Source organism: Macrosteles quadrilineatus, unplaced genomic scaffold, assembly GCF_028750875.1.
Source record: "Macrosteles quadrilineatus isolate MER2022 unplaced genomic scaffold, UCM_ALF_1.0 Scaffold_5__1_contigs__length_97177068, whole genome shotgun sequence".
NCBI classification, from domain to species: Eukaryota; Metazoa; Arthropoda; class Insecta; order Hemiptera; family Cicadellidae; genus Macrosteles; species Macrosteles quadrilineatus.
Window position 1 is genome coordinate 81,495,588 of NW_026542598.1, and position 14,337 is coordinate 81,509,924.

Sequence of the window (14,337 nt, forward strand, 5' to 3'; positions counted from 1 at the left end):
CTTCAACGACAAAACCAGTAAACTCTGTCAAATCTACTCGTAAGTCTCCAGGATATTAAGGTGTTGTTGAACTGGTGAAAATAGTGGTTGACATTTCAGATGCCTATCAGCAATTCATCTTTGAAAAAGATACAAAAGTTTAACTGTAGCTTGCCCTGAAGATAGATTACTGCATCCAAAAGTTAGTCAGTATCTTCTACAGTTCAACTTGGCATTCATGTCCCAAAAATAATTTCATATTCTAGTTCTAGTTTAAAACTTGTAAATAACTAATGCATCACTAAAAAGTTACATTCTTGCCAAAATTACTCACCTGAAGTTGAGGGTCAGTCTTAGCGATGCGTTGCAGCCTCTCGTAAAGTATCTCCAACAGTTTGTCGTACCGGTGGTTGAGAACATCGAGCTCCCTCGCCGTCAGCTCTGCACCACCCTCGCGCCGCGCCATCTTGCGCGACCCAGCGTCCAGACTAGGGTGGACCTCCTCCGTCAGCCATTCCATGTAGCGGGTCAGGCCTGCGTCGTAGATCTTACCACGGGTTAAGGTTAGGTTAGGGTTAGGTTACCGTCTCCAAACAAGCAGTTATGTTATGATATTGCGACGTCGTCTATCGTCACCGCCACAACTCCCATGATTTGCTGGATTATATACATTCAGTGCAAACGGTGACTCCATCAGAAGATTTCCCTTGATTTATATAGTTTTCCTGTGTATTGGGGGAGTGAACTAATTTCAATACCTGGAATTTGAGTTTTATCAAACTCCATATACATTTAGGTAGTACAGAAACTCCATAATTAGTCTAAATAAATAATTTCCAACACAATTTTAATGAAATTGCTCTCCTTCCCCAGTGAATAAAGTGAGCAAATTAAAAGTCAGCTGCTATAATTCAACAATTCTGTAAACAAACTACCCCAACACCTCCAAAGGAGTTAGGACCAAACTACGAAAATAACAAATAACAAATAATAGCGTAAACTGTGCATTCTACGACACAGAACACATTGGTTTACCCTATGTACAGGATTTTTTCCCCCTTAAACTCGCTGTCTTACTAAAAAATGTCTTGGTCAGACAATTGATATATTTTTAAAGTAAAATAGTTGGTTAACAATGATGAGATGACTTTCAATAGTCCGTTTAAGGTAATTCAAGTTGAAATGCACAGGCTTATTGGATGGTTGTCGCAAATATTTTATTTTAAAGAAATTAACACCAAAAGTAAAGGTAAATTTAATTTATCGTTAAATTTTTAACGTAAATTTATTAAATTAAAAATCCTTTACCAAATCTGGAACATTATATTCAAATTTCAAACTTTTTCCAATGTACATCAAACGCTATAGTACATACAGCTGCCAAATTTAAAAATATTTAAGTATCAAATGTTTTCAACCCATAAATGTTTTAACTTTCATCATAAAATTGTAGAAAAAATTGTCTGCACCAAGACATGACAAGGAAAGCACCAAAAAGAACACTAAAGTAATCAACTCACCTTTGCCTCCCGTATAAAGCGGCCGCCGTCCATGTTAACTTGTTCCATTGCCGGGGCTCGCTCCAACACTGACGTATACAGCGTCTACAGTGTACAGGTTAGGTTAGGTTGTGTTACGGTTAGCACCAGTGACCAGTCGACTCTTTTCCACCACTCACAACATTTCAACTTCAAATATTTACGGTAATAGTGAGTGAACTTTTACGATACAGTGAGGGGAGGTTAAAAGAGTTGACGATTTGTATCAAATGATTACAAAATAAGTTCATTAGGTCATGCTCTTACAATTAAAATGAGATTAGTAAGATTTTGTGTTAAATTACGAACTGATTAATCATTAGATAGGTGGACAAGTGTAAATAAAGTAGAAACAATATCTCTATAGAATTGTATGAGGAAATTTTGAATTTTCAAAACTGTACCTCAGTTGAAGAACTGAAAAATAACACTTCAGAATTGCATGTAAGAAAATTATTCAACATTCTCCTTAATTTGTGTAGACATAACTTCTTACGATGAAATCACAAATCACAATTTTACAAACGAGACAACATTGTTTCCATTACATACTTTTCAACAACCCTAAAGTTGATTAGTAACAATATCACGATTACAAGTATTTACACATTCACCTCGACAACTTGTAATGTAAATTTTCTCAAAAATGCAATTAACTACTGCGGCCGATGTTAATGTAGTTGGCCGCATGTTTTCTTTACATCGGTTGTTACGGTCATGCTACGGTGCGACATGTGGTTACCTCGTATCGCTTACCTCCCGACGACTCTTACCTTAGTCAGGTCAATGGTTTCCTTCACTTGCACGGCTGGAATGGAGTTGAGTTGTTTGTAGCTCTCGTCTATGATCGTCACCTCCGACTGGTACGAGTTCTTGAACTTGGACAGTAAGTTGAATGCTGCCTCGCAGCTGCGTGCCCTGTGACAAACAACAGCTGTTAAGGTGCAATGTTGCATACTGGACTTGTAGCGATAAACTTTGTTCTTCACCCTGGGAACTCATGGATTAAGTTATTTAATAATACCTTTGACGTTATGCTATTTTAAATCTTACAACAAAAGAATTTTAAAACCCAATTTTTAATAGACGCACATAGTAGTTACTAGAATAAAGTAGTTAATGCCTGATTTTAGTAGCAACTAAAATAGGATGCACCCGTCGTGTAAACTTCAACCTGAACTGTCCGATGTTTTTTTAGGTGGGCCTCTACTCAGAGACAAGTGAACAACTAAAGAGTTTAACACTAGATGTAAAGAACATCGTTTACGCTGAGAAAATTTGTGATTTGGCACATCTGCGTAGAAAATTTTTGTAAGTGATCGCCGCTGTGAAACCAGAGATAGTACAAAATACTTGGCTTGGCAAGAAATTGGAAAACCACTTCCATATAGGCCTATGCAGAGCTACTAACGAAGCATCAAAATGTATTAAGGTATGAAAAAATCTAGTTTTTCCCCTTCAATTTGACATTTAAAGTATCTTTAATAGTCCCCAAGAATAGGCTGTTCAAAATTCTGACATTATTTACAGAGATCCTTTATTAGCATTTTCCAGACTTTTAAACTTTGGTTTCCATTACTATTTTGGGTTGCGACTGAAGTTTGATCATATGACAGTTTTGAATTTATTTTCCAACTAAGCCTCAAAAGTAAACGCGATTGAACGCTGAGAATGGGGCACGAGGTTTACTCACATTAAACTAACTTAGTAAGAAACCTTATCTAGATAGAGATATCTATCAAGACTGAGACATTACCTGTCAACGAGTTGAGAACAGATGTTATTCCACCTCTGCACCACTCGGTTGACGTCAGTGTCAACCCTGTCAAGGTCAATGTGTGGACCGCCGTGATGTACGTGGCTGCGAGACTTCTCCACCAGACGACGACAGTTGTGAGAGTCCTCGACCAGCTGATCTATGGACGGCTGTGTCGCAGCTACCTCCTTCTGCAGCGAAACCAGCTGTTTGTGTACCTGTTGCACACAGACAATTTAATACTCGCTACTTATGATGAATTTGGGTATTTTTAAGAAGAGGCGACTATTTTACAGTGTGGTTTGTTTAGGTTAGGCTGGTTTATGATAGTGACAAATCAGGTAATATTACAAAATTTACTGTTTTCAAATAAATTAAACAAAGTGGCATGAATACAAATTGACCGCTTTTAAATTTGTCTCTTTAACAAATTAATCAAAATAAACTTTCGCTTTTGTAATATTACCTTCTTTCTCTTTGTCACTATCATAAACTAAAGAAAAATTACCTAACCTAAAACAAACTAACCTAAAGGCCCCAGCTCACTGTATAAGAATGGCAGTCTTCTCTCAAAAAAACTTTTGGATTTTATATTATAAAAAAAAGGTTTATCCAATCGAATTTCCTTTATTCATAAAGCACAGTTATGTACGCTGAATGGCATCAAAGATAATTAATCTGTCCTAATGCATACATCGTCTTTGATAATTATCAACATTTATGATCTAACTAATACACAAAATGGTTATAAAACTTAATTAACTATATCTTCAAACTGTAAATGTCTGGATCAGCAGCTCAAAACACCAACTGAGCAACTGTGTTTGGTAGCATCACTGTTCCCTCAATTTATTTTATTGAAGAGTAAAAGTATGAGTTAAAATTTATTTGTTTTAATATTAGTAAATATAACTACTGTTAATCAATAAATCTTTCATTAAAGACTAGACAAATATTATTATTGTAGAGTAACTACATGATGGACAAAATAGGGATTGACAAAATTTTACTCACCGTCTGCAAACTCTCAAACTCTGAAGGCATTTCTTGGAAGGCAGCGAGTTTGAGCTCAAACTCAGAGATGACGTTGTTACACTCGTCGAGTCCCGTGAGAATGATTTCCACACACTTCAATCTGGACCAAATGCAACCCATTACTACAACTGTTGTGTATAAATTATAAATTCAAACTATCTAGTCACCAGATATCAAACAGGAAAAGTCACAAGTTTACAGAATAATCTACAATGGTGTCGATATTAACAGAACTGGACGAGGAAAAGAGTTGTTTCAGACTGAATACAACAGTGAACACACATTTACGTATTTATGAATCATATTTAGCCAGTGTTGCATGTCCACATGACCATTAACAGATAGTGTTGAAGTGAGCAAGTAGTTTTAAATACTAATTACAAACCATACAAAATTGTATTATTAATAAAAAGGATTTCTGTATTTCATGGTGAGGTAGCCTCTGGATCACTAAATTTAAGCTAAATGGTTTATGTTAAATGAAGCCAGGTAACATAAACCATTTAGATTTCTGTATGTCGATGAATTGTTTTTGTGTCAATGAATCTTTGATTATAAAATCTAATGCAAATATTACACTGAATCAGCCACTCTCGTCATACTTACTCAGATATATTTTTAGAAATTTGTTGTTACATTTTGGTTATTTTCTTATTTGTGTATTTTAAATTTTAAAAAATTGTAATACCATTTGATAATGTAATATTAGTTTGATAATATTAATATTAATCTTAAGTGTAGGTTTTAATGTGGAAATATTGTTGTGAAAACATATTTTTATAGATATAGCCATATAAAAATAACATGTCAAGATTTATTCGTTACATAAGTGAAATGAAAATGTACTTTTTTTGTTTTTTTTAGGTTAAATGCAGGGACAGTGTTGTTCATATTAAAATATAAAATTATTTTATTTTATTATTCTCAAATAATTAAACTGAACTAAGTTTGAAAAAAAATGTAATTTAATAAAAGTTAAACTTGGTTGTTTGGAAAAAAAACGTTTGTGCTTTAGTGTTTGTCAAACTATGTAGTATGAAACAATAATTTATTTCATAAAGTAGATTTGATAAAACATTACATGAGCGTCAAAACAAATAATAGGACAAATACAGGATCTCAAGGAGGAGTAAAAAAGTGTTATAATATTTTTATTATACACTAAGATTAAAGATAAGATAAGATCTTTATTTCCATTAGATATTCTTTTGAATACATTGGATATGTCAGGTTACAATATATAATCTATACAATAATAAATTGAACAAAGGGCTCACCCATCTTACACAAAATCATTGCAAGTCAATTTTTTTGTCAAATATTCATCAATTGAATAGAATGCATTTGCAAGTAAGAACCTGATTACAACAGTTTTAAATTTAATAATGTCCATGTCCCTAATAGCAAGGGGTAGCTTATTAAATAACCTTATGGCTAGTACAGATGGCTTTTTCATTGATTTACTTAATCTAACATCTTATTCTAGTGTTGTAAGAGTGCACGTCATTATTATGCACCAAATCTGGTTGATCATTAATGAATAGCAAGTTTTGCAGAATACAGGCAGAATAAAGAGTTAAAATTTGTAAATGAACAAACCATGGTTTACAGTGAGTTTTATAATGAACTCCTTCAATGATTCGAACGGCACGTTTTTGTAGGATAAAAACATCTTTTGATGCTGAGGCACTGCCCCAGACAATCAAACCATAAGTAATCTTAGCATGAAATAAACCAAAGTAAGCTGTTCTAACTACATTTTGCGAGACGACACCACAGAGTCTTCTTAGAGCAAAAATGTCACAAGCCAATCTCATGCATAATTCCAATGAGTGATCCAACCAAGAAAGAGTAGGATCCAGCCGGACACCAAGGAACTTGGCTGAAATGCCCCCCTCCTCCCTGGTAAGATCCCTCAGGCCAAAAAACATAGTGGTGGTTTTTTAAAAAGAACAACACCCTACACAAATTATAGCTCTTTAAATTAAACTTAATCACAGTTCCATATTGTTTACCTCTCAATGTAGAGATGTGAAGAGTTCCAGAGAGAGTTCCACTGAGTGAGTACCTTATCCACCTTGGCTTGTAGTTGTGGTGTCTTGCGAGTTACAGAGCGCAGAGTGGCCTGGACAGCGTCCACCTCTCCAGTCAGACTCTATAACAAAAACTGTCTGTAAGAAACCTCAACTCCGCTACTTCAGAATTAGTCATTGTTTAATATTAGATTTTATTTTATATTTAATTGTGCATGTAGCATGTGTTTTTTTTTTTTACCAAACTGTCAAGTATATATCTAAGAACGTGTATTTGAATGTGAACAGCAGACATTTGCTGTGTTACTTGTATGAATAAAACCATAGGAGACTTTAACCCTTGATGGCAATTTGCCAAGTCTTACTTGTTATGCCTCAAAGATATTGCTACGGTTTTACGTCATGACACACCACGGTATATGGTGGCCTCTGACAACAAATAAATGAGCTATATCGAACTAGGATTGTATTGTCCATTAGTCACTTGATCTTTAACTATTTCCGATCATAGTGAGTGTGAAAGAAACAAACGTATTGTTTTAAAATGGGAAGACTATGAAAAGTTGATACTGTATGGAAGGTTTGAACCTTTTGGTGGTGAAAATGGACCTACCAATTTCAGTTAATTGCCTTCTAGAAATTTTTCAATCTATTTGGTGGAAGAAATTATGAAATTAATAATGACTAACACCAACACAAAGCTGAGAGCAAAGAAAAAAATCAGGGATGTTTGGTGCAATTTGAAAAAAAAAATAACACCAAAGCAGGATCTAGCAGGCATTAAAAAATCACTTCTTGAAGTTTTTATCACTAAAAATACTGTATGTAAGGATATTACCTTGAGGTTAGTCTCAAAGTCCTTGTGCTGGATGACCAGATGTTCCAGGGAGTCGAGGTCCCGCGGCACGGGAGCTTGTAGCCGCAGGTTCAATGTGTGTTCGGCCTCGTCTAGCTTTTGTTGCAGGTTGGACAACTGTTCCGTCAACTGCCTCACCGCATTCTTACCCTCCTCTGAACAACAATATTCAGTTATCTCATGGTAAATAATTAGTAGAGTTAAATAATTGAGGGATCAATCCTGTTAAAACTAACTGGACTCAGTTGTTCTTCATAATGATTAGCCAACAATTAGTCCTTAAATTTATCAAATACTGGGCTCTTTAATAAATTTCTGACTTAAGAAATGGCTGATCTTTGTCAGTAACAAAGTTATACATTAGCATAGATTCATATGAAGACACACCATGGACAATAAAGAAAAATCTACAATATTGGTACATACAAAGATGTTTATTTTTAAGTTTACTGTTAACTATTATGCCATTTTTCATAGGAACATTCAAACAAATTAAAGGTTTTTTGCCTTGTAGTTAAACAAGAGATGAGTGCATAGAATTTTATACATAGCTTTAACATTACCTAAACAATTGAGTATAGTTGTTTTCAATAGTAGAAATTACTGAAATACCAACAGAATGTTACATTGTATCATCCGGGTATGTAAATTAAATGAGACATTTATGCATACCTTCGGCACGAGCGCGGCGCTCAAACTCGTCAAAGAGTCTGTTGACTTCATCCATCTCTCTCTTGAGTCTGCGCAGCTGCGGATCGGCTGGGTCACCCTCGGAAAGCAGTTTGCCTGCGTCCTCATTGAGTGCTTTGCGAATGGCGTTGCGTTGGTCTGCACCCATTGCTAAGAACTGCCACAAAGAAACATAACCATGTAGCCTTTAACTTGTGCTATAAAAATTTTAACAGATTTAATTTTTTTCTAAAAGGAACTTTGGAAAGGGCATCTATGATTCTTCACAACCTATCCAAGATTTTTAATTCAATATCTGACATTGAATCAGGAAACACAACCAAAACCAGTTGCTACGGCACAATATAGATGGAATAAGGAGGAAAGAAAAGCTTAGAGGGAAATGGATAAAAAAAGTAGAAAATATCTAAGATAAATAGAAAAAAAATAAATCCCTAAATAAATATAATTTTGGAGAGCTATATGCAAGGTGAGTTGGAGACAAATTACGACAAAACCCAAAGACAAAGGCTTGTAGAGGTAAGGAAAAAACAATAACTTTTCACAAACCTGTGCAAGATCCCAGCTCTTGACCACCTTGATGGTGGCAAAGATCATGTTCTGCCTCATGCGCAGCTGCTTGCGTTGCCACAGGGCCAGCGTGCGCTCATACTGGCGCTTGAGCCTCTCCACTGCGTCGAGCGCCTCCTTGTCTGGCGGAGGGATGAGGAACACTGCGCCAGGCACATTACAGTCACTGCCGTTGCTACCGTTACTCACACGCCACTTCACTCTGCCGCTGTTATCGTGCAACACCCACTGCTCGCCTTTCTCTATCACGATCTGCAACGATGAGTTTGTTAAGTATTTGATTTTTCTAAATGTATTGTATTACATGGTGATCCATGTATTGTCTCATGAAAGTTTAGGAACAAACTGCATTTAAAAAATTATGTTGGTTAGAGGATACTTTTCTTGATGTTAAACACTAGGAGCTATGATCCCATCTTTCGACATTCCGCTTACTTACTCCCTCCCTTAAAAAATATTGTGCTTAGCTAACAAAGCTAATAAAAACGTTAAGAAAGCAATGAACAGTCTCAGTACTTTATTACTAAAAAATTATTTTTCAAACAGCTTAAATGTAAAAAATATTTAACTAAATCAAATAAAACCATTCTTGATTCATTAAAATAAAGAAAATGTGCTGTAAGTATCTAAAGAAAGATGACCTTTTGTGTAGGATTATATTTTAAACATAACTAAAAATATAATAAGATCGCGGTAGTCAATATACATTCAAACTTTAAGGTATCTCAATTTTTTTCCAAACCTGGTTTAGGCTACGGCCACACGGGCGTTTTTTCACGCAAGAACGCAGCGTGAAAAAACGCAAGAAATATGAGCAGCATTAAATGAAATGAGGTATGCCACACGCAGTGTGTTTTCCCGCAGTAGCGGGCGCCTATTTGTTTCAATGCTACTCTAATTTTTCGTGTGTTTTCATGTTGCGTTTGTGCGTGAAAAAAACGCCCGTGTGGCCGTAGCCTTAGGAAGCTGAGGAATACCAAGGATATTATGATTATCAGACAGTTAGGAGGAAATGACTGTGAGATAATGGTGATCAAGGTATTGGCTAGGAATACCTAGAGAATAAAAATGCAGAGATCAGTGCTCAATGGAAGCTGGATCTCAATTTCAAATCCAACAAATAAATAAATTATAACAAACTAAACCCAAATCCGCTAACATAGCCCAGAAAGGTACAATCAACTCACGTTGTCCTGCTTGTAAGAGCACACTGCCAGCACAGGCAGTGGCCGAACGACGGGTGCACGTCGCTGCTTCAGAGGTACCACATTCTGCGCTCGCTCGGCCAGTGTTGCCACAACCTCGCCGTACGTGTTGAGCTCCTCTCGCAACTCCTGCATACCCTTGAGCAGTCTCTCTCCCTCGTCCAGGGTGAACTCTGACTGACTGTAGACTGTATTGAGCATCTCGTCTCTCCTGTAATATGTTACCGTTCAAGAACTCAGGAATATTTGTATTGCATCATAAATTCATACAGCAATTTTAGAGAACCAGTGTGGTTATTTACTTGATCATCTGTAACTCCAAATTGTACACAAAATGGACAATACAGTATAGTTTTATTATGAGATTGTCATCCAACCCAAAAAAAGAACATTTGCACGGTTTTTTTTGTTTTTTTTTTTTTTTTGTAATTTTCCGTGCAGTTCAACCTTAATGCTCATTCAATTATGTTTAGGAAGGATAATTAAGAATTGTACTATTAAATCAACCACACTAAATCAAATCAAATAAAATGTGTCATTTTTATAACAGTTAATTATTAAAAATGTGAGTAAAAACTTTCACTTCAGCCCAGTCCTGTTCATGTTTTCATCCGCTTTGTGCATTCTTTAATAGTATGTTTGTTTTATGTATCCATTCTTTTAACTTTGTTAAAAGAATGGATATATAAATAAAATACCTTGGAGGTATTGTATTTTTACTCCTTCTGAAGCTTTTGAATCGGAACTAGTCACCACTACAACCAAAAATTACTTCATTCAGACATTCAAACCACTTCACGTCAAGTGTAAGCATTTACTCACTTGTTGATCCAGTTCTCAGTGTCCTTGACGTCCCTATAGAACAGCTGATAGTACGCCGTGTGTTTCAGGTGTTTCTCTAGACATAGTGTCAGCTGTAGTAGCCACGCCCACTGTGTCTGTAGGGCAGACATGTACGCCTCGATACACTTGGTGGCCGGGTGGTGTTGCAGTAACAACGCCTCGCCTCGATCCTGCACGGAGCTCAGCTGGATCTCTCGCTTCTCCAGCTCACTCATCAGCGACTGCGGACATCAGACAAGTCAGTAAAGCGTATTCCAACAAACCATATGAAACCATAGAGAAGGAAGGTACAGAGGAAATGAGCTTATGGGACGACCGTGCGCTTTCAGATCTAGTCTGTTGTGCTGGAAATATACTTGTGACAAGCAAGGAAGATCCCAAACGGTGAGCATTGTACGGAAATTCCTATCGCACTAGGCACAGGGTCTTCCTCCACCGTGAATATTGTAGTACATGAAGGCGAGAGGGAGGTATTGGACTTCCTAGACACAACTTAGGTGTACCATTGGGTATTTCTTCTGAAACTTCCTTCTCTGTGATGGAACTACAAATGAACAATCTTCTTAAAAGTAATCTCAAATTCCAGCAACATCCATACTGTCTAAAGTGTCTAGTGAGCTCCTAGGTTATGTTTTTATTTTTTCCAAGCTGAAGTAAACAATCAATTTAAGAGTTGTTGTAAAAACCAAATGGACTACCAGATGGTTTAGATGATATGAAATTATTTAATATTGAGTTATATGCCCCTGACTTGTTATTTGGATGAAGATTTTAGATATTTAGGCCAAAAATGTTTTACGGTCTAAAAATTGTCAAAGTAGTATTTTTTTTTATTGGATAAAAGTATTGTTTTAGCAAAGCAAATAAAATTTTTTATTATGTTGTAAAATTATTTTTTGCCTCTTTTAAATTACCACACATCATTATCATCCTGACACACTTATTCGTAGATCACACATTTCATTAGTCAACGAGTGCTGAAAAACACAATGTGTGAATTTAATTCAAAGCAGGGAAATAAAAGTTTAACAAACCTCATATCCAGAGCCAAATGTATGCTTGAAACAAAACAAACATGTTAATTTAACCATAATGACTTGCAATGAAAAAAAAATATTTTAAAATATGATCCAGTATGTTCCCCATAGCCTTTGTAATAATCTCAGTTTAGCTAGGCAGAATATCAATAGTGCAATATGTCACTACGAGGTAGAAGTAGCTACAGATTTGTTGAGTGTACGGAGAGTTGAAAACCACTCTGCAAAGTACCACTAAGATCAGCTGTTTTTTTAGCACAATATTTAAAGGTCATTAACCAAGAACAAACCGATTCTTATTGTTAGGCAAGCACTATAACAACTTAACATTATTAATAACACGTGATACTGTTCTTACCTCGTAGTACTGCTCGATGGCCGACACATTGAGGTCCTTGTCACTCCAGTCCCTCGTAACCTCCGTCTCTTCCCTCTCATTGAGCCAGACCAGCTGATTGGTCGCGCTCTGTATGAAGTCCAACAGTGTCTCCAGATCAGACAGACGCTTGTTGCTGGACGTCAGCAGTTCTGCGTACAGCTTCTGTAGGCTGTTTAAATGCTGTGTGTACAGGTTCAGCTCGTCGCCATGGAAGTTTTTCTGAAAACAAGAGTAGTTGTAAATGAATCTAACAATGCATAAGTGTTGAAAATTACTTAGTACCATAATTGAGAAGTGGAAAGTATACAATAGCTTTTCCACTATGTTAGGACACTTTTAGGTGATTGAATTAATTCAACCGCCAATCATCAACATACACATTAATTGGCGTTCTGGACTACGGGCTTAGATTTTTGGATACCAAGATGGAATTCAAACCATTCATCAGACTTAAAAGTCTACCGCACTTACGATGCTGGTAAGCTCAACCGTCGTGATTCTAATTTGACTTCCTGGTAACAGGACTTGTTAAATATAGCTTTCAGCCAATATCATTTTACAGTACGGTCCACTTCACTTTGAAGGAGCCATTGAGGACAGTGCGGTGTTGCCAAATCTAATAATACCAGCTGATTTGAAAATATTGTTTAGTATATTTTAATTTGTGTCAAAAATTAGTGAACGGGTAATGTTGCAATGTCACGCTAGTCTAGTCTTGCTATTGGCTGCTGCCAACTGCAGACTCTTGTGGCCCCTAGTATAAGTTATACTTTAAGGCCTAAGTGGAAGATTCGTTATGCAGCTTTGAAAGCTGAAAGGATTGACATTGACTTGTCACGGTTCACTACAGAAATTTTGTAGAGATTATTGGGTAAATTATGTTTCCAACTAACTAATGTTATGTTTAAACTGTCCGCTGTCTATAAGTTTACCTTGGCGTTGATGCAGTGCTCCACCTTGCTATGGAACTGCTCTATGATCTTGTGTTCCCTTTGGTGAAGTTCAAGCTCGGTTTGTGTAGAGTTGAGGTCAGATCCGTACTCGGCCTCTTGGATTTGTTTCTGGAAATACAACATTGATAAATATAACAGCCCTAATAGTGATGTTAATCAATCACACTTTAGTATTAGTTACCTCCAATAGCAAACCACAATGCATTTTCAACAGAGGAATCTCACATATTTGGGAGACCACACCTTGGCAAATAAAAAAGGGAAAAGGTTTCAAAATAACGGGTTGGAAAAGCCAGGTTGAAGGAAATAAAATGTTGTCACAAAACTCATGTACAGATTAACCAGATTGGAAGGTAAGTAAAAACGCAGAGAGGGACAATTAACTTCGGTAAAATTTTCCGAAAACACTGATATTCCCAGAGTGGTTTACGTCTCAGACTTCAGTGCAAGAGACACAGGTTCATTCCCCACCATTACCAATATATTGAGTAATTCACACTGCGTCCCATAAAAGAATTTGAGTTTCTAACATACAAAATGCGGACACTAACCAGTTTAGTGCGGCACCACTCGATCGCCTCCTGCAGTGCTCGGAAGTGAGTGTTGGTGTCGACCAGTCTTGTCTCCATCACTGTGTGTGTCTGGCGAGTGACTGTGCGCTCCTCCACCACAGGGAAACTGAGCGTACTGAGTGGTGTGATCAGCTTCTGGTGCAGCAACGAGCGCAAAGACACCCAGCGCTGGTGCAGCTTCTGTACTCTGCAAAACACACAACACTCAATGATAACTTGTGTGAACAAAACATAAGTATTCTATACCTCAGTTATTGTGAATTGTAAAATGTTTATTGATATAAGTTGTGTAGTGATGTGAAAGGACTGTGATAACAGTAACTAGTTTGAGCATGTCAAAGAGGTTTTTAGAGATTTGAGTTATTAATAAGAATCAATAGAAATTGAAAAGTACAGTTTTTGTAAAAGATATATAACTAAAATACTAGACGCATTAACTTAACTTTAACTTTAACAAAAGCTATGAGCAAGATAAGTTTCTTAAATAAAATTCTAAAAACTATATATTTTATCATTTTAAACAAAGGTGTTTGAATGTTGAAATGTTCTAGGCCAAAATTGTGATTTTTAAAACCAAAGGATAGTATAGCTTACCTTATAATGAGAGAAAAAAAACAGGTCGGTCATAGTGCATAGAAAAATCACAATATTTTGTTACCCGGGAAGTTTGCTATTTTTCCAAGGGTAGACAAGAGGATTTAAACAAAATTGCTACCTTTCCCTGGTTTATTGACACTAAATCGACGCATGTGTTTTGTAAATACAGTAGAGTCCCGTTAGACCGAAATGATTGGGACCGGACCCATTTCGGATGAAACTTTTTTTTATTTTAAAAAATATTTTTAATTTTATTAAATTTTTTGTCTTAGGACGCTATGCATGAGCCCGGGA

The 14,337-nt window shown here is 36.3% G+C and overlaps 1 protein-coding gene across 1 annotated transcript in view; it reads right to left on the reverse strand.

The window, feature by feature from the left end:
- Nucleotides 1–14,337, reverse strand: part of LOC128995403 (dystonin-like) — a 204,773-nt gene that overhangs the window by 54,901 nt on the left and 135,535 nt on the right. Inside the window, exons 13-27 of the mRNA XM_054420412.1 lie at nt 13,426–13,633; nt 12,854–12,982; nt 11,901–12,140; nt 11,540–11,563; nt 10,485–10,726; nt 9,645–9,873; nt 8,437–8,709; nt 7,870–8,044; nt 7,180–7,352; nt 6,324–6,463; nt 4,288–4,408; nt 3,274–3,491; nt 2,291–2,435; nt 1,500–1,583; nt 314–526 (exon numbers count right to left, since the gene is read on the reverse strand). Of these exons, the coding sequence (XP_054276387.1) occupies nt 314–526; nt 1,500–1,583; nt 2,291–2,435; nt 3,274–3,491; nt 4,288–4,408; nt 6,324–6,463; nt 7,180–7,352; nt 7,870–8,044; nt 8,437–8,709; nt 9,645–9,873; nt 10,485–10,726; nt 11,540–11,563; nt 11,901–12,140; nt 12,854–12,982; nt 13,426–13,633 (2,614 nt within the window). The remainder of the gene's footprint in view (nt 1–313; nt 527–1,499; nt 1,584–2,290; nt 2,436–3,273; nt 3,492–4,287; nt 4,409–6,323; nt 6,464–7,179; nt 7,353–7,869; nt 8,045–8,436; nt 8,710–9,644; nt 9,874–10,484; nt 10,727–11,539; nt 11,564–11,900; nt 12,141–12,853; nt 12,983–13,425; nt 13,634–14,337) is intronic.